The sequence below is a fragment of the Dysidea avara genome, chromosome 2 (genome assembly GCF_963678975.1).
Source record: "Dysidea avara chromosome 2, odDysAvar1.4, whole genome shotgun sequence".
NCBI classification, from domain to species: domain Eukaryota; kingdom Metazoa; phylum Porifera; class Demospongiae; order Dictyoceratida; family Dysideidae; genus Dysidea; species Dysidea avara.
Genome location: NC_089273.1, coordinates 37,001,672 through 37,024,355, shown reverse-complemented (window position 1 = coordinate 37,024,355; position 22,684 = coordinate 37,001,672). Strand labels below are relative to the sequence as shown.

General features: G+C 36.8%; 3 protein-coding genes across 4 annotated transcripts in view; 2 read left to right on the top strand and 1 right to left on the bottom strand.

The window, feature by feature from the left end:
* The window catches only part of LOC136247224 (uncharacterized), a 137,931-nt gene that overhangs the window by 25,702 nt on the left and 89,545 nt on the right, over positions 1-22,684 (bottom strand). The window contains exons 9-15 of the mRNA XM_066038860.1: positions 21,270-21,430; positions 20,724-20,981; positions 20,192-20,368; positions 19,688-19,828; positions 9,068-9,232; positions 7,165-7,407; positions 6,822-7,019 (exon numbers count right to left, since the gene is read on the bottom strand). Coding sequence (XP_065894932.1) covers positions 6,822-7,019; positions 7,165-7,407; positions 9,068-9,232; positions 19,688-19,828; positions 20,192-20,368; positions 20,724-20,981; positions 21,270-21,430 — 1,343 coding nt within the window. The remainder of the gene's footprint in view (positions 1-6,821; positions 7,020-7,164; positions 7,408-9,067; positions 9,233-19,687; positions 19,829-20,191; positions 20,369-20,723; positions 20,982-21,269; positions 21,431-22,684) is intronic.
* LOC136247225 (uncharacterized) lies at positions 8,605-10,611 on the top strand. 2 transcript variants are annotated; one of them, XM_066038862.1, is made up of 3 exons: positions 8,605-8,737; positions 9,639-9,757; positions 9,822-10,611. In XM_066038862.1, the coding sequence occupies exons 2-3, from the start codon at positions 9,680-9,682 to the stop codon at positions 10,449-10,451; spliced, it is 708 nt and encodes a 235-aa protein (XP_065894934.1). In that variant the 5' UTR covers positions 8,605-8,737; positions 9,639-9,679; the 3' UTR covers positions 10,452-10,611. The 2 variants fall into 2 exon arrangements, with proteins under 2 accessions (XP_065894934.1, XP_065894933.1); XM_066038861.1 differs by having other exon boundaries at positions 8,622-8,737; positions 9,636-9,757.
* On the top strand, positions 15,018-16,167 carry LOC136244700 (uncharacterized). Its single transcript, XM_066036241.1, has 2 exons — positions 15,018-15,185; positions 15,359-16,167. The coding sequence occupies exons 1-2, from the start codon at positions 15,111-15,113 to the stop codon at positions 15,983-15,985; spliced, it is 702 nt and encodes a 233-aa protein (XP_065892313.1). The 5' UTR covers positions 15,018-15,110; the 3' UTR covers positions 15,986-16,167.

Below are 22,684 nucleotides of genomic sequence, written 5' to 3'. Positions count from 1 at the left end.
CCACAGGGTAAACCGCTTGAAGGAATGAGCTGGAAATTGCTATGTAGATGGAGTAACTATCGTAGGAGTGCCTTTTTGTGGTTTGAAAGGAATCCAGTTAAAGGCCATCGAGATATGACACAAAACCCAACCTATGTCACAATTATGCGATCGACTTTTATGAATAAAAAAACTATTAGTTTTCACGCCTACCAGGCAAACCGCTTAGAACAGTGAGCTGAAAATCGGTGTGTAGTTGGAATAATTATCATAGAAAGTCCTTGCAGTAGTACAGAAGAATCGGATTACAAACCACTGAGTTATGATTCCAAAGCCAACTACGTGTAGCATATGCGAGATCGAGATACTCTAATAGAACAGTCACCCTAATAAAGCATTCAGCTACGTTTATAACTTACTCCATTATAGAATTATATGGCATTGCAAGTTATTCTGTAGGGAGTTCAGCTACAAACAGTTAATGTTATAGAAAATTCAGCTACAAGCAAGTCATCCTGTAGAGAGTTCAGCTACAAATATGTTGCTGTAGAGATTCAGAACATTATAAGTCACGCTGAAGAGAATTCAACTATAAACAAGTCACCTTGTAGAGAGTTCAGCTACAACAAGTCACTCTGTAGAGAATTCAGCTACAAGTAAGTCACTGTGGAGAGAGAGTTCAGCAACCAATCAAAAAACCACCATGTAAAAGAGTTCAGCTATACAAACAAGATATAACTCTATAGAGAGATCAGGTAGAAACTAAACAGATCCCACTGTAGAGAGTTCAGCTATAGAAACAAGTCATCCAGACTGAGTAGAGAGATCAACTAGAAAACATCACCTTGTAGAGAGTTCAAATTACCCTGCAGATAGTTCAGCTACAAACAAATCACCCTATAGAGAGATCAGCTAGAAGAAGTCACCTTGTAAAGAGTTTAGCTACAAAGAAACTACCATGTAGAGAATTCAGCTATGAACAGATCATCCTGTCAAGAGTTCAGCTAGAAACAAGTCATCCTGTAGAGAGATCAACTAAAAGAAGTTACCTTGTAGAGACTTCAGCTACAAAGAAACAATCATGTAGAGAGCTCAGCTGCAAACAAATCACCCTGTAGAGAGATCAGCTAGAAACAAGTCACCGTGTAGAGAAATCAACTAGAAGAAGTTACCTTGTAGAGAGTTCAGCTACAAACAAACCATCATGTAGAGAGCTCAGCTGCAAACAAATCACCCTGTAGTGAGTTCAGCTACGAAAGGATCACCCTGTAGAGAGTTCAGCTAGAAACAAGTCATCCTGTAGAGAGATCAACTAAAAGAAGTTACCTTGTAGAGACTTCAGCTACAAAGAAACAATCATGTAGAGAGCTCAGCTGCAAACAAATCAAACTGTACAGAGTTCAGCTACAAACAAATCACCCTGTAGAGAGATCAGCTAGAAACAAGTCACCGTGTAGAGAAATCAACTAGAAGAAGTTACCTTGTAGAGAGTTCAGCTACAAACAAACCATCGTGTAGAGAGCTCAGCTGCAAACAAATCACCCTGTAGTGAGTTCAGCTACGAAAGGATCACCCTGTAGAGAGTTCAGCTAGAAACAAGTCATCCTGTAGAGAGATCAGCTAGAAGAAGCTACCTTGTAGAGAGTTCAGCTACAAAGAAAGCACCATATAGAGAGTTCAGCTGCAAACAAATCAAATTGTAGAGAGTTTAGCTACCAAGAAATCACCCTGTAGAGAGTTCAGCTAGAAACAAGTTATCCTGTAAAGAGATCAGCTAGAAGAGGTTACCTTGTAGAGTGTTCAGCTATGAACAAACCATCATGTAGAAAGTTCAGCTGCAAACGAATCACCCTACAGAGAGTTCAGCTACAAGAAGATCGCCCTATAGAGAGTTCAGCTAGAAGAAGTCACTTTGTAGAGAATTCAGCTGCAAAGAAACCACAGCTCCAGGGTGAATTTTTTTTTGTAGCTGAACTTTCTACATACAAAGTGATTTGTTCTAGCTGGTCTCTCTACAGGATGACTTGTTTCTAGCTGATCTCTCTGCAGGGTGACTTGTTTCTAGCTGAACTCTACCGGGTGATTTGTTCGTAGCTGAACTCTCTATAGGATGATTTGTTTACAGCTAAACTATCTACATGGTGGTTTCTTTGCAGCTGAATTCTCTACAAGGTGACTTCTTCTAGCTGAACTCTCTATAGGGCGAGAGGTCAGCTACAAACAAATCTCCCTGTAGAGAGATCAGCTAGAAGAAGTTACCTTGTGGAGAGTTCAGCTACAAAGAAACCATCATTTAGAGAGTTCAGCTTCAAACAAATCACCTGTAGAGAGTTCAGCTACAAACAAATCACCCTGTAGAGAGATCAGCTAGAAGAAGTTACCTTGTAGATTGTTCAGCTACAAACAATTCACCCTGTAGAGAGAGCAGCAAGAAGAAGTCACTTTATAGAGTGTTCAGATACAAAGAAACCACCATGGAGAGTTCTGTAATAAATATATGTATTAGATATATAATTTGTACATTTACTGATAAAATCAGAAATATTTAAAGTACATCTACTTCATCTTTTCTTCTGCCTGTGGTAAAGAAAAAAAAGACAGGTTTAAGAAGTCCCAAAGCCGGCCTATGGCTGGCTTTGGGGTATACAAATACAAAAAGAAGTGAAATCTAACCCAAAACAGCCAAGCTGTAAAAAAAGTGTGCGGCCCTCAAAAAGGCTATGGTGAAAAAAGATGTGAAATCCAAGGTGGCGGCCAAGAAATGGCTGTGATGGTAGGTTAATGGTAAAAATTTTAATAACGGCAATTTAGGTGAATTTTTTGCCAAGACCAAGCGGCACAAAAATTCACCTAAATTGCCGTTATTAAAATTTTTACCATTAACCTACCATCACAGCCATTTCTTGGCCGCCACCTTGGATTTCACATCTTTTTTCACCATAGCCTTTTTGAGGGCCGCACACTTTTTTTACAGCTTGGCTGTTTTGGATTAGATATTAGTATACATTACAAAAAGGAATTATATAGCCAATAGGATTAGTTACAGGTTAACCTGATGTGATTAACCTTCTAAAAATTATTAAACGTGAGATTACGTGACCTACTAATAATACACACAGGACAACCATTGTCAGAATTATATATTACAGCTTGTTACTATTGATTGTGGTATTGAATTACAACACTAAATGTTTAAAAATTTAACTCAGGAGAGCATCTAATTAAAATGTGTTTAGCCAACACAATGTGTAAAGAAGAGAAATCTCTCTATTTCTATACCAAAAATTTCTTAACTATAATAAGAAGACCTATGGCTTCTTATAAGTATAGGGTATGTATAGGGAACATAATGTGGAAGGGTACTACTGAAAACTACGTACCAATCGAAAGTTTTTCTATGCTAAATTCATTGGTGTGATCAAAATGGAGGACAAGCAGCCACCAGAGAAGAGAACACTACTGATAAAGAAGTAAAGAGTGTTCACAGATGATTAAGAAGTTACTTTTCACAGTTTAAAAATTCTAATAAAACGATTAATATGAATTCTTTCTGATGGCACTTAATTTACGTCACACCTCCTCTGAGTTATTATATACTAACAAGTCTACCATGTTTGGTAAACTTCCCAAAAATTCATAGTCTATTAATAGGAACAGAGAACACTGGAAAATAACCAATAGTAGCCACTACATGACTTTAATAGTAGGCCTTGTTGAAACTGATTGTGGGATACATTAAGAAGTTATTGAAATTATTCCGATCAGGACAGATATTGAAATATTTTTATTTTACTACTAAACTGATGTTAAAAAAATATCTGTATTACAGATTTTAATTGCATGTAACAATTTCTATTTGAATAAAATTACAATTGGCACATGAGGGGATAGAACAAACCAACTTGATTTTACAAAAAAAATATTATAAGTTTAATTAGACCACCTTCTAAAACAACGCATGATTCTGTGTGCTGTTTCTATAATATTAAGCTGATATGACTGTGATAAAAATGTACACTGTATTGTATTAATTTTTTTAATCCTCTGCAGTATAAACTACAAGATGTATTGTAAGGATATAAGGATAAGTGCACAACAGAACAGCATTATTATGATGTAGGGGAATTGATGTTGTAATGTTATGTAATAGCCAGACCACTTTTTGGGTGTTTGCAAAATAAAAAACCACCAATCAAAACCATGGTTAACCAATAATAACATACTCACATGTAAAGACCACCCATAACATTCTTCAAGTTGATAAGATCAACAACTGTAGCAGTGGGGTCTCACAAACAATACAAGACCGTACACAACACATACTGTACTATATATAGATAGTAACCTTGGACACATCAAAGAATATTTGCATGATGTACAGTAGTAAAACACATGTGCTGCATGTGTGCCAGAGTATAGTACTACAAGTCTGCTTGAAAAACTACAAGTCCACTCACAAAATATTTCAAATAGCAGTGAGCAACATTACTCAACTAGCACCAACCAATGTTGAAAAGTGGTGACCCGGATGACCCAGATAGCAATCTGGGTCAGACCTGGGTTTGATCCGAATGTGACCCAGAATAATTAAAAGTGAGGTGTGCGCCAAGAGCTAAGTTTTGAGTGCCGACTAGCGTGTTAAGCACAGAGGTGCCTATACTTAACAATGTTAGTTAGTGGGCATGATTCCACGTAAGTTTGTAGAAAACCAGATAGGTTCCTGAAAGTGGGTGTGGCTTGCACATACCTAATGCACCATAATTTTAAAAAGTATGACAATCCTGATATAAAGTGGGCGTGGCTCACAACAAAGCTGGCCTTGACTGGATCTTGTACAAAAACAATCGATTAGTGGGCATGGCTCCACATAAGCCAGTAGACAGCTATGAGCATGGTTTAGTGCATACCTGTAGACTTTAATATCACTGATAAATAGGTGTGGCTGTATGTAAGGCAGCAGGCAGTCGTCTGATAAGTGGGCGTGGCTCACAAAAGAAACTGGATTGCATCAGGACTTGATATGACACATTTATACACTTCCATATTGTCCAACTAATTAATTTGCTTTGCACGTGATCCAATCCAACTGCATAATTTTTAAAGTGGGTCTGACCCCGATGGCCTATACAAAATGTGACCCGGTTGACCCAACCTGGTTTCAACAATGGCACCAACACAACAGCACATTCTACATAGGTTTTCCAGTTTAGGAATACCCGGCAAAAATTCTTCTTTGCTTCACACCTTTTAATATTCTTATTCACTGTTTTGTGATGATGAGTACAGTTTTGTGATGATGAGTACAGTTTTATAGTCAAGGTTAAAACAATCAATTGTGGCATTGAGTTATATCAAAGCAATACCACAAATTCCAGTGATATGTAGTTTATTTAATATTTAAAACACATGCAAAAAAATACAATTACACCTTCCAGTGTTTGGTAGTATATCATACCCAATCAAGTGCAGTTGCTATTCAAGATGTGGTGTTTAACCAAGTACATGCACTACAGAGAATGTTAGCATATTAATATGATCAAGGTGGATGTTCAGAGATGCATGATGTTGAGAAGGCAACGTCACAGCTAGTGTGAAGATTACTATGATATGCCAAACAAGCTAAATCACATGTTATTAGGTCAAAATAATTTACATTATCATGACCTTCCAAAAAATGTTTTCTATTGTATACCAATGTGATGCCACAATTATCCAGTTTATTTATAGATCCCTTTAAAACAATGTATTGTGGATTTATATTCATTTGAATTTAAAGTGAAATAAAAAGCTCAACTAATTGAACATGATTAAATTCTCACACTGGTCACCGTAAAGCTCTAATGACAATAACAATATTATAACTCGTTTCAACTTTCACGTTAAATGCATCTATTCTTATAAATTTAGGTCTGCACGATCAATAGGTGCTCTTGTGAATCCAGTTACAGCTCATTGTAGCCAACACTAGCCAGTAATATTAGACAATGTGATGGGAGTGTACCAGGTACACAATACTCTAAAGCTACAGAAATATTTTAGCTATAAACACAATGATTTATGATGCCAAATTCACAAGTTCTAATCTCTACATGCAGGTAATTTTTTTGCTGAGGCGTTTAAAGGGTTATCACTCATGATAACACCTGTCCAAAAATTGAACTGACCATTCCAGACACCTTTCTACCAAGTGGTTAAGCAGCTAACTACATGATCACTCTATCCTTTATAACACACTTTGGAGAGATTGATTGTGGGATACAATACAATTTTTCAGCAAGTTACACTGAAATATAAAAGACGACCTTGTATAGACAGCCATTTATCAGATTATCAGATACAGGCAATGGAAAGCCAATACATCACTTAGGAAACTATATCATATCTAATGTTATATCAAATCCACAGCCAAACAGCTACTAGCAAACCACATGTGATGATCAAACCTACAACCTCTGCCTGAAGGAAAGCTCAGTACTTAGGCAAGAAACACAAACTAAAACAATGAGAAGATACAACCTTTTCCATAAACTAAGGTACCAGTGTACTTTTGGTAGTGGGTGTTTTATACATCTTAAAATGTAAAGTATCTATAATACATTGGTATGGCACCTTTTGTATATTAGTATATATACTTACGCAAGTTATTAAAAACAATAACACTTGGTACAAAAACACATAAACAGATTCAAACAAACCACAAACACAAACATACATAGTATTACATATATATACATACGTACTTATGTCCATATAATACATACCTACTTACCTACGTACACACACACACGCACACACGCACGCACACACACGTAGCAATTACACACAAACACACATAACCATACTTTTCTTTTAACAGTTTCAGTATCAAAGTAGGTCCAGCTATAATGTGATGATGATGATGGGAAGGTGTCAAGATCATCAAGGCCACTATCAGCCTCTTCTAGATTACTTAAAGATGATGGTCGGTTACTGTTGTCAAGGGACACCTCTAAGTGGTTAGGTAGATTTGATATGGCTATGTCTAGCACTGAAGGATCATCCTGGGAAACAAGAAATGATGAAACAAGACATTTATGATACAGACATACGTAACAAATCCACAATGACACCACACACGTGAATGTACACACAAAGACACAAGAACAAAAGACACACACACGCACGCACGCATGAACGCTCACTCACATCGTCCAATAATGGTGATGGTAGACTACCTAATCCATCTATCCCTTCCACTTCAGAGAGTTGTTTCACCAACTCCAACTTCTCCATCAGTTCTGACAGACACACGTGACACTGGGTCATCTGATGACCTAACTCAGTAACTAATGGTAACTCATCACCACTAAATATTAATAGGACTTGATTGAGATCATTCTCAACAGTTGAGATTAGTGACTGACGACTACTGATCTCTGATGATAACTCCTATACATAATACACACACTGGTAACTGCTGGTTGTGTATTACACATACATTAAGTTAGTAGACTTAAGGCTACGGAATAGTTTAAAATGCGTGGGAGGAACAAATTACAAAACCTGCTTTAAACCAAGCAGGGATAAATAATTTCAGCAACTGTGTTGTGTTAGCAATACATTGTGCTTGTTTGTTTTTACTACAGAACAACGACTGTCCTTGGGTGTGTGGTCTACAATAGAGCGATGTTTTATAAAAACGCGCCGCCAAAAACCAGACTAACAGATTACTGAATCCTTATAATTTCAACACAAGTGGCTAAACAACTAAAATATCTAGGTCCTGTGGAAGCGATTTTTTAAGTTACTGGTTGTATAGACGTTTTATTGAACTTTTAGTAGTTATTTCAGTGAAACAAGCTCTTTGAAGGCTTGTATCTGAGTCACTGGGAAGAAATACGCCAAAAACGCTTCCACAGGACCTAATAAATTTAATATACAGTATCACTATGCCCCAGAAATTCCAATAGAGCCTACAGCTTTTGCTGTATTTGGCGGGAAAAAACATGGTAGTGACAGCTGGAGCTGAGCAATGTACGAGCTGGCTTACTTGTGTTACTACAGCAAATTGTAGTGTTCCACTTGCTTCAAACTACACTATAGCTACATAAAAACATTAAATATGAAGGGCTTCACCTTCATTTAAAACTTTTCATGCTGCTACACTGGTTTTATGGGCTTCTCAAAAGTATCGATAGGCATTCAAAATTTTGAATGATTGCCCATGACTATACCGTAACCTTAATCTAGATAGCTGTTGTGGTAGTATACTTGATGAAAAGTGTATGTGTGTTTGTGTTATCAGAGTCACTGTTCAGGACTGCATGTGTAATGCTGGTATTCAACACCGGTAACAGAGGTTGTCTGGGAAAGGGAAAACATCTAAAATGCCTGGACAAAATGCTTGATGTTCTTTCAGATTGTCTAGACACTGTATCAGCACATGTCTGAGAAGTTATTTCACTACTGTTTCTATGATATTTTTGAGGTTAGTTTCTATGATATTTTTGAGGTTAGTTTCTATGATATTTTTGAGGTTAGTGCTCCCACGAGATACAGAGTTACGTAGCTCAGCACATCTAAATTTAGAACTGACATTATTTCAAGTTATGTATGGGTACTTTCTAAGGTTTTTTACTTGTATGTAATCTTGGTCAGTTCATTTTGTATAAATCTGTTGTCATTGTTGTACATGATTATTACAAAAATTATCAGTTAAGAGTTGTTGCTTTGCTCAAACTAGTTCTCAACTCAGTCAGTCACTCAGTGGACTATATATGTGAGAGCACGTGTGCATGTTGTGTGTGTGTGTGTGTGTGTGTGTGTGTGTGTGTGTGTGTGTGTGTGTGTGTGTGTGTGTGTGTGTGTGTGTGTGTGTGTGTGTGTGTGTGTGTGTGCATGCGTCTACATGTATACGTACGTATATACAAACCATATGTGTGTTATCTCTGAGTCAGATACATGTGTTGTGTACTTGTTGCTTGAATCATGTAGTTAATACAATAAGGTATTACAGCATGGACTATAGACAAGTGCATGCGTGCACTTCTGATTGCCACATGTTACATAAAATCCAACAAAAAAATTGCGTACATGTACACAGTCTTACTGATAGTGTAGCAGATGGTGGATTGATTCTCCTCCTTCTCAGCAGTGCCTGTAAGAACAGATCAGTTTGTAGTAGCCATGAGAACACAACACTGATCTCCACTACTGCTAGTTCCAGTCTGCTAATAGCTAGCGGCTTTAATCTTGACAGTAAGTCATCTTTGGCCTGTGTATAGAGAGAGAGACAAGTAATACACTATAAAGTAGGGCTTGCATATGCATGGTAATTCAATAAATCAGTAGTTATAGTTATATTTGACAGAAATAGACAACCTCATTTTAAATCACAGAATCAACATAGTTAGTATGCAATCTTTGCTACCAACTTTGATTCCCTACTTTTCACCCTGGTTTGCACAACTAGATTTTTGGCATAGATTGGCATCACTTCTTTTTGTAATTGTGAAATCCTCCAAAGCCAGACAAAAGCTGACTTTGGGAGTTTGCTATTTATCAGTCTAATGAACAAAAAGACAACGCTTTTAATTAATCATGTGTGTTTATTAAATTGTGTTTAAGAATAATTTTTTTTCATATATTCAGCATGTATATTTTATACAATTGTATACCAGTTGACAGCTGAGCTTCTAATGTGCAATTACTGTTTCACAAGATGTTACCAGTACTGAAATCAACTTTAATAGTGTTGGCAGTAACTTGTTTAACTGTCACAGTGGTAGCTAACACAGAAGTGAGTGAAAATCAGTACTATTGTAGAAAGTGAAGTTACAGAGTATCCATCTATTGTATCTTAGGTTAAACTTGTCAAAACAGTGTTACCTTATCATGAGGTAATGACCCCAAAATGGTTGAGTGAACATGCGACTATTCATGGGTCATATACCTACAAACCTAACTATCTGGAAATACTTGCTGGGACTGATCTCCAACATGTTTTACAAGTTCAACTAGTTTCTCCTAGTGTTCTGGCTAATGATGATGGCAAATGTGTAACTGTTACTATGACGATTGCTATGGACACAGTGTGGGCTGATGCTAATGATCATGATCCACATTTTGGAATAAGTGATGGAGAAAGATTCATTGGCTTTCGAGTAATGGACAAAGCTAACTACGCTATTCACTCTCCATGCCACTTAGTTGAAGGTGATAATGTCAAAGATGTATTAACAAATAGAGTATTTGATAGTTCTAGTCCTAGACCAAATTCCCTACAAGGTTACTCCAGTGAGGTTAAGATACAGATAAAGCCATGTGAGAAATGGGGATCTTGCCACACAGAGCACGATGAAGGATCTGTATCTATAGCAAACTATCAACGTAATCTTGATCTGACCAAGGGATTGTACTTTGATTTATATCGTGGCAATGCTGGCGAAATTTATCGTATTGAATACATCACAGTTGATGTTAACATGGATTAACTTCAAACATTACGAATAGTGTGAACATAATAACAGTTGTGTGTCTTCTATATAACATTGTACAGTAGACTTTAAGTAGCAGCAGTACAGCAGCAAATGTGTAATAGTATGTACATTCTTATGTTGTGGTGTTTCCAACTTTTCTGTACTTACAATGCAACACTGTTACATCAGAAAGCATGTTAAAGGTATGGTCACGTCAGGAGCCCATAAACACCAAAAGTTGCGTTGCTTTTGGGCTCCTGGTTATGTACTGCATAATATTAGACCAGTGTAATGAGTGGGTATTGATCATAGCCAACAAAGTATTTGTGGTATACACAACAGCACACATGTGCACAAGAAAGGCAACTACCATACAATAAATAATACATTTTTATGAACTAAAATGATTAAATTTGCTTAAATCCATAAACAATTCACATGAGGGCTTTACTTATCATTACAAACCAGTTTCTGAACAGACTAGATAATAAGTTGTTTACAAGCTATACTGCATGAATGGATATGAACTGGTCTAACTTGTATGGATACTGTCCCCGAAAATATATGCCATTGTTTAGGCAGCAAGCTTATCATTATACTAATTTTACCAAAATATAAACCCCACTAAAACATTTTCTTTCTGCTATAAATTTACAGCTACAGAAAGGAAACAAGGAAAAATTAGGAATTTTAAACTCGATTAGGAATCATAGAAACAAAGTAGGGAAACAAGGAAGGTTGCCTATACCTGCAGATATACTAGCCCCATGAAACTTTTGGGGAATGCATATTTACACATTTTACGCATTCATGGCAACATTAGGTGGGGTAGCTCAACTCCTTTAGCCTAAAACTACACAAAGTTCAAAATTCTATTCACTGGGCTACTTGGTAAAGGCTAAATAAACACTGTAACAATGGAGACTTACTTGTTATGAAGCGAAGAGCAACAGCGATCAGTGTTATCCATCAACCAAGCTTCTCGCTATGTGTTTAACTTCTATTTTGGCTTTAATCATGTGAGCTTTGTATGGCCTAATGCAAAATTTAACGCTGAAGCGAACAAGCTTTATTGGAAGTCAATTGGAGCAACCGCCATCAAGTTATGGATCATTTTATAAAGGTATGTAAAGGTTTTACGTGTTTATTTAATGAAAAGTTGATTACACGGCGAGTTCTGGCATCATGCTTTAGCACAAAGGGGGAAGCCCTAGGTATCATTGTAACGCTTATTACATTATGAGTAGAATGAAGCAACCACATAGCCATAGGAGGTATGCTTCGAAAGTTATAGCACTTTGTTATGCGCATTTAAGGGTTAAATGTCCACTAGTATATCTGCAGGTGTAGGCAACCTATTTGTTTCCCTACTTTTTTCTCTATGATCCCTAATCAAACTTCAGATTCCTTATAATTTTTTGTTTACCTTTTTAGAATTGACATTATTATGACTGGTGAACCTGCGCATACCACATCATAAGAAAGAATGGCTCCAGTGTTAATAATGTCCGAATGTGCACCTCCACTATCAAATACTGACTTGAAAGTGAAGTGGCCATTACACTTCACTTTCAGCTATATTTAGCCTGTTACACAATGCTACAAATGAAGAACAGTAGAATGAAGCACCTCTGCAATCAATCTAGTCACCATGGAAAATATGGACGATTCCTGTTTACAAATATAGGGAAGCCATTACACCACTTTGGATCAACACCATGTACTGTCAGCAAAAACAAAGGTAAGTCAATGATGCGTAAATTGTATGTACTGTTGTTAGCACATCTTGGGCTGAAGCAACATCAAACGGTGAAGAAGTATGTAAAGCTGGAAGGTTCGGTTATGCTTGGCTGAAGACATCAGTCAGTTATTTAGTAGTAGAAATTCAGTTAAATAACAATTATTAAAATTCCATAGCAACTTGTTGAAATGGTTTAGGGTTGATCTAAGACATTCTTGGACATCGTTTTGGCTAACCAGTGCTGCCAAGCTGTCATAAAGTAAAACCTAGGCTGGTTTTTAGGTGATATATTTGGGTAAGAAACCCCCAATCTCCATCATCCCTAATATACAGTACTAACGTACTGTACAATATTGGTATATCAGATTAGTATCAGTGTTTAGACTCAGAACATCAGGCTATATCAGATTGGTTTAACATTTCTTTAGTGTTTCATCTCTACACTATACACTATCCATTAGAAAAAACATACTACTATCAGTTAAGAATAAGGTCAATTACCAGTTGTTCTGTACTGGGTATGTTCTTAAATACACTCAAGAGTCCTTATAATCAGCAAAGCCTTCTTTCCAGTTAGTGATCTTGTCTATGTTATAATTAATTATAAACTGGTGTATTGGAACATTAGCAGCAATCTTTCATCTGTCCATGCAGCGTACTACAACTATAGCTATGTAGATATAACACAAGAATCTTCTGTTTTGCGCATTCAAACATCATTAAACCATTGTTTCATTATAGAGCAATGTCATAAATGACACACTTACATCCCGTTTACACTAGCCCAGTAACATGGTTTGGAACGATATGGCTTGATAAATAGTGCAACGTGAACACTGTCCATACCGGGCCCAACCAAACCAAGCCAGCCCAACTGATTGAACTAGGCCGAGATGGTACAGTACCCGTGATAATTAATTACTCACCAGGAGTCACCAATCATGTATAATGGAATGCTAACTCCAGATACAGTAATGGTGTTGTTAGGCAAGATCTGGTGGTGTTCAATCTTATCATAGAAAGAGCAAACACTCAAGCATTATGGACACTTCCTGGCCATCCTATACACACATCTAGGAAACGGTAATTGGCATCAACAACTCTTTGTATTAACAATGAATACCAACCCTTTCTATTATAATAGTTCGTGTGCAAATGATTTGGTGCAGAAATCAGTACGTGACAGCCATCAATAGATCCAACACACTGAGGGACACCCCATTTTGTTTTGAACTCGTCCACAACACTAGTCAGGCAATTACCAGTGGGGAATTTAATGTACTCCTTCAGTAATACATCCACCACAGAACAGCATGTTTTATGTACTATTTCACACACGGTTGAACGTGCAATGCCGAACAAGTGGGCAATTGTATGATATTCAGTTAGAGTTGCCAAGCACCAAAGAGTAACAGCAACTCGTCGTTCAACAGATAGACACTTTCTTATCACTGTGTCAATTCTTGCCAATGCTGGGGATAACTTGCTGCAAATGTATATGAATGTTTCTTAAGACATCTGGAAGTTTTCAAGCCAGTCTTGCTGTGTGAATGTTCTCAATACAACATTATTCCACCACAAATAGATCTATTAAAGACCAAATACTGAGAGTTGTTTATAGCAGATAACTTTTTGTTACTGTAATATTCATGTATGGCATATAGCTGTATGCATGCAGTTGTGTGTGTCTTAAATGAATAAAGACAATGACTAAATATATGAATGCAAAATACAGGGAATAATATCATGTAGACTATACAGCAAATTATCTCAAGGAAGAAACCCAATAAATATCCCTCAACTGGAAAGGAACACACTCAAGTGACTATAGCCATGGCTAAAATTCTTCTTTATCGTGTCAGTCGCTTTTTCATGGCCACAATTCGCAGTTGTGCTTTCATAAGTCTGCGACAGTCTTTCCATTGCTGCTCGTCTGGAGACAAACAATTTCCACCAAAAGAAAACTAGTGAAAAAGCCTGAAGAACAATAGCTGCTTCCATTTTTAGTAAGCGCACTAATCATAATTACGATAATGCTTAATTACGCACTTGTTACAAACTACTCATGAAGCGTGTGACATCGTGCAGTGTGAACAGTGACCAATACTGGACTGTGCCGAGCCGTGCCATAACAAACCGTGCTATCGCGCTAGTGTGAACGGAATGTTACTGTCTGGGTTAACTGAGGCCATGCCATAACAGGCCACCAAGCATTCCCAGTGATTCTTAGCACTTTGAATTATTTTCTAACTAGAAAAGTAAGATATTAAGATGTTAAAGTTCTCTATTTAGTTTCCTTCAAGCTTAATGGCTACACTTTATTATATCAGTATGTCAGATCAGTATCGGTGTTTAGTATATCGGATTATATCAGATCAATTTAAAATTCTCTATCAGTACACTTCTACATTATACACTGTATGGTATCACTAATTAAAACAGCAGTCAAGACCAAGGTGAAGTATCAGTTGTTCTTTATCAGTTGGCTGGGTATGCTTTAAATAAGCTTGAGAGTCGCACAGCCTGCTTTTGTCACATTACAGAACAGTTCAAGACATATACAAGTATATTGTCCAGGTCTACGTAAACATGAGACCAACAAGTTATAGTGACAAGAGAAATATTTCATCGGTTGAATTAACTGATTAATTTAGTGATAGTAAAGTACGACCACATAAACAACCAGTCATCAAACGTATCACACATAACCATATTTGGTCAGAACTTTACTGCCAGTCAAATTTCTGAAGCAGCATAATATGTAAGACTCAGTGATAAACAAGTAATTCATAACTATTGTTAGTAATCTAACATGATTATTACTGGCTAGTCAATATTGACAGAAGTAGCAGTATAAAGGAGATGTTATCAACAAACATCACACAATACTAACTTAAAACTACTCAAGAAACAACTCTGCTGTTGACAACAAGATGGTGTTGTTACTCAATACAGTTTTAATACTGACAGTGACTTGTTTTACTGTAACAGTAGAAGCTGACACTGAGGTAAGTGTTAGTCTTAATGATATCCCAAATAGTTCACCAATACTAGTATGTAAGTATGTAGGGAAATGTTATACCTCAACATATACAACATGTATGTACAGTGTTAGTGAAGGTGTGTTCTATCTTTGAAGTGCAATGGTGTGAAAAAATACTTATCTGTTCTCTACTATTAGATAAAACTCATCAAATCAGTGTTACCTTATCACCAGTTGATGACTCCCAAATGGCTAGCCAAATATGCCACTATTCATGGGTCATATACCTACAAACCTAACTATCTGGAAATACTTGCCGGGACTGCTCATTACCAACATGTTTTACAAGTTCAACTGGTTCCTCCTGGTGTTCTAACTAATGATGATCATAAATGTGTAACTGTTACTATGACGATTGCTATGGACACAGTGTGGGCTGATAGTAATGATCATGATCCAAATTTTGGAATAAGTGATGGAGAAAGATTTATTGGCTTTCATGTACCTGACAATCGTGTAACATCTCCATGTTACAAAGTTGAAGGTGACAATGTCAACAATGTATTTACAAATATGGTACATGACAGTTCTGATGCTAAGTTATCAAATCCTTCACAAGGTTACTCCAGTGAGGTTAAGATACAGATAAAGTCATGTGAGAAATGGGGATCTTGCCATACAGAACATGAAGGAGGATTTGTGTTTATTGCTAATTATCAACGTAACCTTGATCTTACTAAAGGATTGTACCTTGATGTGTATCGCCATGGTGCTGGTGAAGTTTATCGTATTGAATACATCACAGTTGATGTTAACATGGATTAACTTCAAACATTATAAAAACATTGTGAACATGAATAGCAATTATTATGTCTTCTAGTAAAACTGAACAGTAGACATGTTGCAGTAGTATAGTAGAGTACATGATATGTAGTACTATTAAATTTGAAAGCATGTTAAAGTAACTGTATTGTACCAGTGTGTTGAGCGGTATTGTTCATATCATTATATAAACCACAAAGGAAATTGTACATCATTTGCGGTACACACAGAAGCACACCAGCACACATGTGTATGTGCAGTCTACAAGTTGAAGTATAATGTCGACCAATCTTGCATGCCTTAAAATATTTGTGGACGACTTGCTGTGTGGGTTGTTAACTGAAGCCACACTATACAGCATCCAAACATTGCTAGTGATTGTTAGTACTTTAAACCACTTTTTAAGTGGATAAATAGCAATAAACAAAAATGATGAAGTTCTCTATTTACGTAAATTCTTTTAAGCTTAATGACAACACTTCATTATATCGGTACCATACAGTAGGAAAGTTTGGCGGGGATAAAGTTTGGCGAAGTTGGCGACTGACTAGCTATTTGCCAAACTAAAACCATCCAAACTTTCCCACTTGTCCACTTTTAATATCACATGAATTGGAATAAACATGTCTTGGGAATCTAGAAGTATTTTTGAGTTGTTAAGAAAACCGAATAGTCAACTCCATCAAGAAAATCTAACCTACTGGATCTCAATGGAATATTATCTTGACCATTATGTAAGGTGATAGCTACCGTTACCCACCATTACATGCTGCAACAAATGAAAAGCTCGATGAAAAGGTCAGCGGTACCAACATCTGCCGTATGTTCTTTCTCCTTGGAGGGATTTGCCCACAGCTACTGCTAGTGGGTTGTGTCCATTTTCAGTTCTAGCTCTCTCCGTGCCCAACTCTTCACCAAGAATGATCACCTTGTATGTATGAAATCCACAGATCACGTTGTCTGTACAACAAAGCCATGTCTGCTCATCTTCACGGCATGCAAGTCCACGCAGTGGTGTCACTATGATGAAGACTGAATGCTGATGTGCGGTTCAAGAAATGAAATTAATAATTAAACGACGCCGAATGGTTCATCGATTTGCCAAACTTTTTTTTGCCATTTAATTTTGATGGAGAGATTCACCAAACTTTATTCCCGTCAAACCTTCTAACTATACAGTATATCGGAATGTTATCAGTGTATGCATCGGATTATACTGGATCAAATCAAAATTTCTTTATCAGTACACCACAACATTATTTATTGTATAATTAGGATAAACAAGCTACTATCACTAGGACAGCAGTAAAGACCAAGGTGAAGTACTAGTTGCTCTATACCAGTTGGCTGGTTATGTTTTTAAATACAGGAAGCTACAAATCCTTCTTTCCAGTTAGTGATTTTTTTTGTCACGTTAGTTCAAGATATATATACATGTGGGTAGTTCAGGTATAGGTGAACATGAGACCAACAAGTATTGTTGTAAGGGAAATATTAATTTAAATCATTTCATCAATGTATCTGGTTACTTAATTAATTTAGTGACAATAATTGACCACATAAGCAACTAGTCATCAAACATATCACACTTAACCATATATGGTCAGAACTATTGTTCCAGTCATATTGCTGAAGTAGAATATATGTATATGTAAGACTAACATTTGCCGATGATAAACAAGTAATTTTTAACTCTTGTTAGTGATAATCTAACATGATTATTGTTGGTTAGAAAATATTGACACACCTAGTTAGTAGTCAACAGTTACTACAAAAGGAGATATCTACAAGTAATTCAAGTAATCTAACATGATTATTACTGGTTAGACAATATTCACACAAGTAGCAGTATAACGGAGATGTCATCAACACTATACCATATACCATGTCTGATCTGAACACTGTTGCGATCATGTTACTAAGTATATACAGGTAGCCCACAAAGAAAATCATATATTGTTTGTGGTACACACAGAAGCACACATGTGCACAAGGAATGCAAAATAATACGTAAGACTCATAAAATAAAATTAGTGTTGTTTAAATGCCAAACAATTCAATGTCTAAGATATTTTCTATAGTTCAAAATACAGTATAGACTGTTAACTAATTACCTAGTAATAACAGAATTAATGGTTTAGTAGGCTTATAGCTGTAACTACTTGCACAGAATCTCCAACTTTCTTCATACAATTTCATGCCTTATCCAAACAACAAGTGGAGATAATTATGCTGAAGTTTGTTGTAGTTTTGAAATCACACAACAACTGTGTGGTATTTGAGTGTGAACACATTTGGCTTTGATCACTATTACCAAAAGAGGCTAAGTATTTGTGTCTGTTGAACTACTACTACTGTTGAACTACTACTGCACAGTCACACACAACTCCACACAATCATAACAAACATGCAAACATCAGTAAGTGACAGTGGAAGGCATTACTCAAGAGTAACGGGGTAAACACTTCAGCCGATTCTCTTTGGCAGTTTTATTGTCTGCTTAGTATCTTGAATGCACCTCCTTCTCTTCCACAAACCATCCATCCATCCATACAACATAATCATTTATAGTAAACACGTCACAGTAACAATTAATGATCAAGTGTGTGCAACCAGGTTAACTGGTTGATCTTATACCTGGTTTTGTTGAGTAGTGTCACGGGAATCAAGACTGCAAAGAGGTGACAGGTCAACAGCATAACGTGTGAGACAAATGCATGGTACAGTGAGCATACACAACTCAGAGGTGTGAAGCAGTTTTTCTAATCAGCAGGATAGCCGGTCTGCCATAACAGAGAACAATAACTGAACAGAGAAGACAACAGAGAACTATCAGCAAACATGCTGTACAGGGACAGACTGGAGTATATGGTTGAGAGAAGACGATAGAAGTATATGAAGGACAGAGATGGACAAATGATACCTTGCTATTACCACTACCACGTTTAAATGAGGTAAGTAGAACCCTCCGCCTCAAAGGATTCGTCTCCCTGCAACTGTATATGGTTCAGGGATGAAACACACACACACATGATACTGATTCTCAAAGATGCTTTGCTATGTATGAGTTACGTATATTATACGATGATTGGTTGTTTCAAGTTGTGTTTCTGGTTCATCCAATGGTTTTTTCCACCATGAATGTTTGTTGTATGGCTGATAAGTATTGTAACAGTGTATGTTAGCTACATGTGTTTTCTATGGCTTGTCAAAGTATACAATTAATTAAATAGAGTATAATGTGGACCAATCTTGGTATGGGAGCATACATTAAAGTATTTGTGGCTTACTGTCTGGGTTAATTGAGGCCATGCCATAACAGGCCACCAAGCATTGCCAGTGATTCTTAGCACTTTGAACCACTTTTTAACTAGAACAGTAAGAAATACAGATGTTAAAGTTCTATATTTAGTTTCCTCCAGGCTTAATGGCTACACTTTATTATATTGGCATGTCAGATCAGTATCGGTGTTTAGTACATCGGATTATATTGGATCACTTTAAAATTTCTATCAGTACACTTAATCAATAGTTGCACAGGAGGGATATTATATAGGACTAAGCATTGACTATATATGAACATCAATAACAATAATATGAATATGAACAGTTTTTTGGAAGGCCTTCCTCAAATAGAGTCAAGGCCTAAAAGTTACCACACAACATGTTTATAAACTATACAGTTATGGTAAGTGCAACACTTGCCTGTTGGTAACTGGATTTGATGAGTGCTAGTGATTCTCTGATACATTCACCATCAAAATAAGGCTCTAGGGAGAGTAATCCACGAGCTGAGTCCTGTATGGTCTGCATCAATGGCTGTTGTTGAGTTAGTTGTTGTAGTGACTAGAAAATGAACAAGTGTACAATCACAAAGTCAACAAACATAGCAATTTTTACAAGACCAACTACAACATGTACAAAACTTTAAAAGTTCATTCAGTAATTTCAGAATTCTGTAGGTTGCATTAACAATCGGTCACTTTAAGCTTAAAGTGGTGTAGTTGGATGTATAAAAATGTAAGTAATTCAAAATTAGAGAATTCAAAGATGAAGGGGTCAATTTTTATAGTATTTCTTACTCACTAGTTATGGTATGTTAATACATGTACAATGCAGCTTATTATTTCACATTAACATTTACAATTCAGCATGATTTACAATACTACAAAGAATATATATACATAACAACAACACACACACACACACCTTGTCATATATCGTCCACTCGTCGATAGCAAAGCTCCTTCGTTTATTAGTCCCTGGAAAGGCCTGAGTGTCACTGACCAAATTAGAAGCCTTATTAACAACTTGTTGTAGTTCAGCAACATCCATCTCAAACAATGTGATCAACTCCAATACTTCTTCATACTGTTCTTCAGCATCCTATAAGAATGTAGAAAGACACTCTTAATATGCCAATAAATCTATTAGAATATTTGGGTTATATTTCTTGACTCAAGATTCTATTCCTGTATTCCGGTTTACTCACTAGCCTTTTTCTTAAAATTTCAATAACACTCAGAGTAATAAATATGTTTGGATCAGCACTCCCATTCTTTCTACTGTTGAGCCTGTACAAATACTCTAATACAACACACACTATTGTCACTATTGAAGTTGTTCAGATTAGTACGAGTTACAATGAATCGTACTGATGTGTACAAATTCCAATACACATCAACACATTACAGGGTTAGTAGTATGGATACTATCATTAGTTATACACTAATTTCTTTACCTTAAAATGCTTATGCAGTCCTTTAGCTGTCTTACACACTTCTTCAAGAGATCTATGAACACTCTTTCCTAAAGGTTTCCCGCCATTATCTATCTTGTCCTCCCATCCAAGGAACATGAAGCTGTGCTGTTTGTATTTGTGTTGTTGTTGTTTACTTAAAGGACTGGAGTTGGCTGGTAATACACCGGACTTATGGTGACATGCTGTTAACAATAGCTGTAGGTCACGTTGTTGAATATCCAGTAGTGCCTTGAGAGCCTATGGTATATCATATACTACTAACCATAGGAGTATACACAACAAACAATATTTATATGAACACATACACAATGCACTACTCTACAATACAGTACACACACACACACACACACACACACACACACACACACACACACACACACACACACACACACACACACACGCACACACACACACGCATACACACACACACACACACACACACACTACACCTGTATGTATGCATGTACGTATGCACGCATGCACACGTGCCCACATACACACACAGGATGCACACAACACACACACCTTTATTTCTCCTAGTCTAATCTCAAGCAACAAGGAAGACAGTTCACAACTGGTGAACTTGTAGACTGACATACCCAACTCATTCAGTTGATTACGCACATGTGCCAACTTTTGCTCAACAGACACTGGACCTTCATCCATGACCTTACCATTACCAATATCTGTACAACAACATATACCAGTAGTACAACAACATATACCAGTAGTACAACAACATATACCAGTAGTACAACAACATATACCAGTAGTACAACAACATATACCAGTAGTACAACAACATAACTATCTTAAAATAAAACTTTTATAAGACATCACAAAACAAACTCATGAATAAAGGTTACCTTTTAACTTTTTAATTAACAGGGGCTAATAGACAGCTCAGGACAGCTCAGTACTAATGGTACTATAAGATTGCGTACCTACTAGAACAGATGGGGTCCACTACAGCGTTGAAACCGGGTCGGATCATCCGGGTCATCCGGGTCACATTTTCTCCGGGTCATCCGGGTCTGACCCGGTTTACAATTTATCCGGGTCTGACCCGGATTGGATCACGTGAGAAACGAAATTGTTCGTTTGACGACGTGGAAACTTATAAACGCTATCGTGTAGCTCTTTCGTGAGCCACGCCCACTTATCGCAATACCAACATACACTCAGCCACGCTCATTTGTTAGTAAGTGTAGTATGTAGCACGAAGTTGAGGGTATCTATTGTCAGTAGGTGAAGACTTTTTTTTTTTTTTTTTTTTTTTTGGTCTTCAACCTACAGCTAGGCTGAAGTTGCAATATTTACTCAACACAAATCGAATGCTCAAAATGTAGACTCATTCGCTCACTCGAGACTAGCCGAAACACGTCTCGGCTTTAATTAATCCGGGTCAATCTGGGTCACATCCGGGTCAGCAGTAGTGACCCGGTTTCAACGTTGGTCCACTATATCTGTATTGTAAAAATTCCATACTACACATCACTTGTACACAGAAGACCCCCCACAATAAAGCTACTTGCTTTGTGAGGTCAGACAGTTTTAGCTATCATTTGCAGTGTACAAGATAGAGCTACGTTTACTAAACAGATGAATGGTTAAAGAGGTAGTACAGCAATAACAAAGCCATTAACTCTGATGACATGATGCCTGTTGTAGAAATGCATGGAAGTTTAATTGTAATATGTGATTATGGCAAAGTAACTAACATGCCTAACATAACTGATAAGACGAGAGAAGAATGGAGGGAAAATCATCAATGAATCCACATGTTGAATTCACTGTTTGAGATAAGGTTACAAGGTGGTTACAAGGTGAGAGTTGACAAACACTCAAGAGATTCTGCAGCACTTTAGTATATGCCATTGATACCCGTTAATGTAGTTAGCATTCATTAATTTTGTCCATTAGCATCCAATGGCTACTGT

What these genes read in the sequence shown, in the direction of transcription:
- LOC136244700 (XM_066036241.1), top strand. Translation starts at nt 15,111, where the DNA reads ATGGTGTTGTTACTCAATACAGTTTTAATACTGACAGTGACTTGTTTT. An exon ending in CAGTAGAAGCTGACACTGAG is followed by an intron (nt 15,186 to 15,358) that starts GTAAGTGTTAGT and finishes CTCTACTATTAG; the next exon opens with ATAAAACTCATCAAATCAGT.
- LOC136247225 (XM_066038862.1), top strand. Translation starts at nt 9,680, where the DNA reads ATGTTACCAGTACTGAAATCAACTTTAATAGTGTTGGCAGTAACTTGT. An exon ending in CAGTGGTAGCTAACACAGAA is followed by an intron (nt 9,758 to 9,821) that starts GTGAGTGAAAAT and finishes ATTGTATCTTAG; the next exon opens with GTTAAACTTGTCAAAACAGT.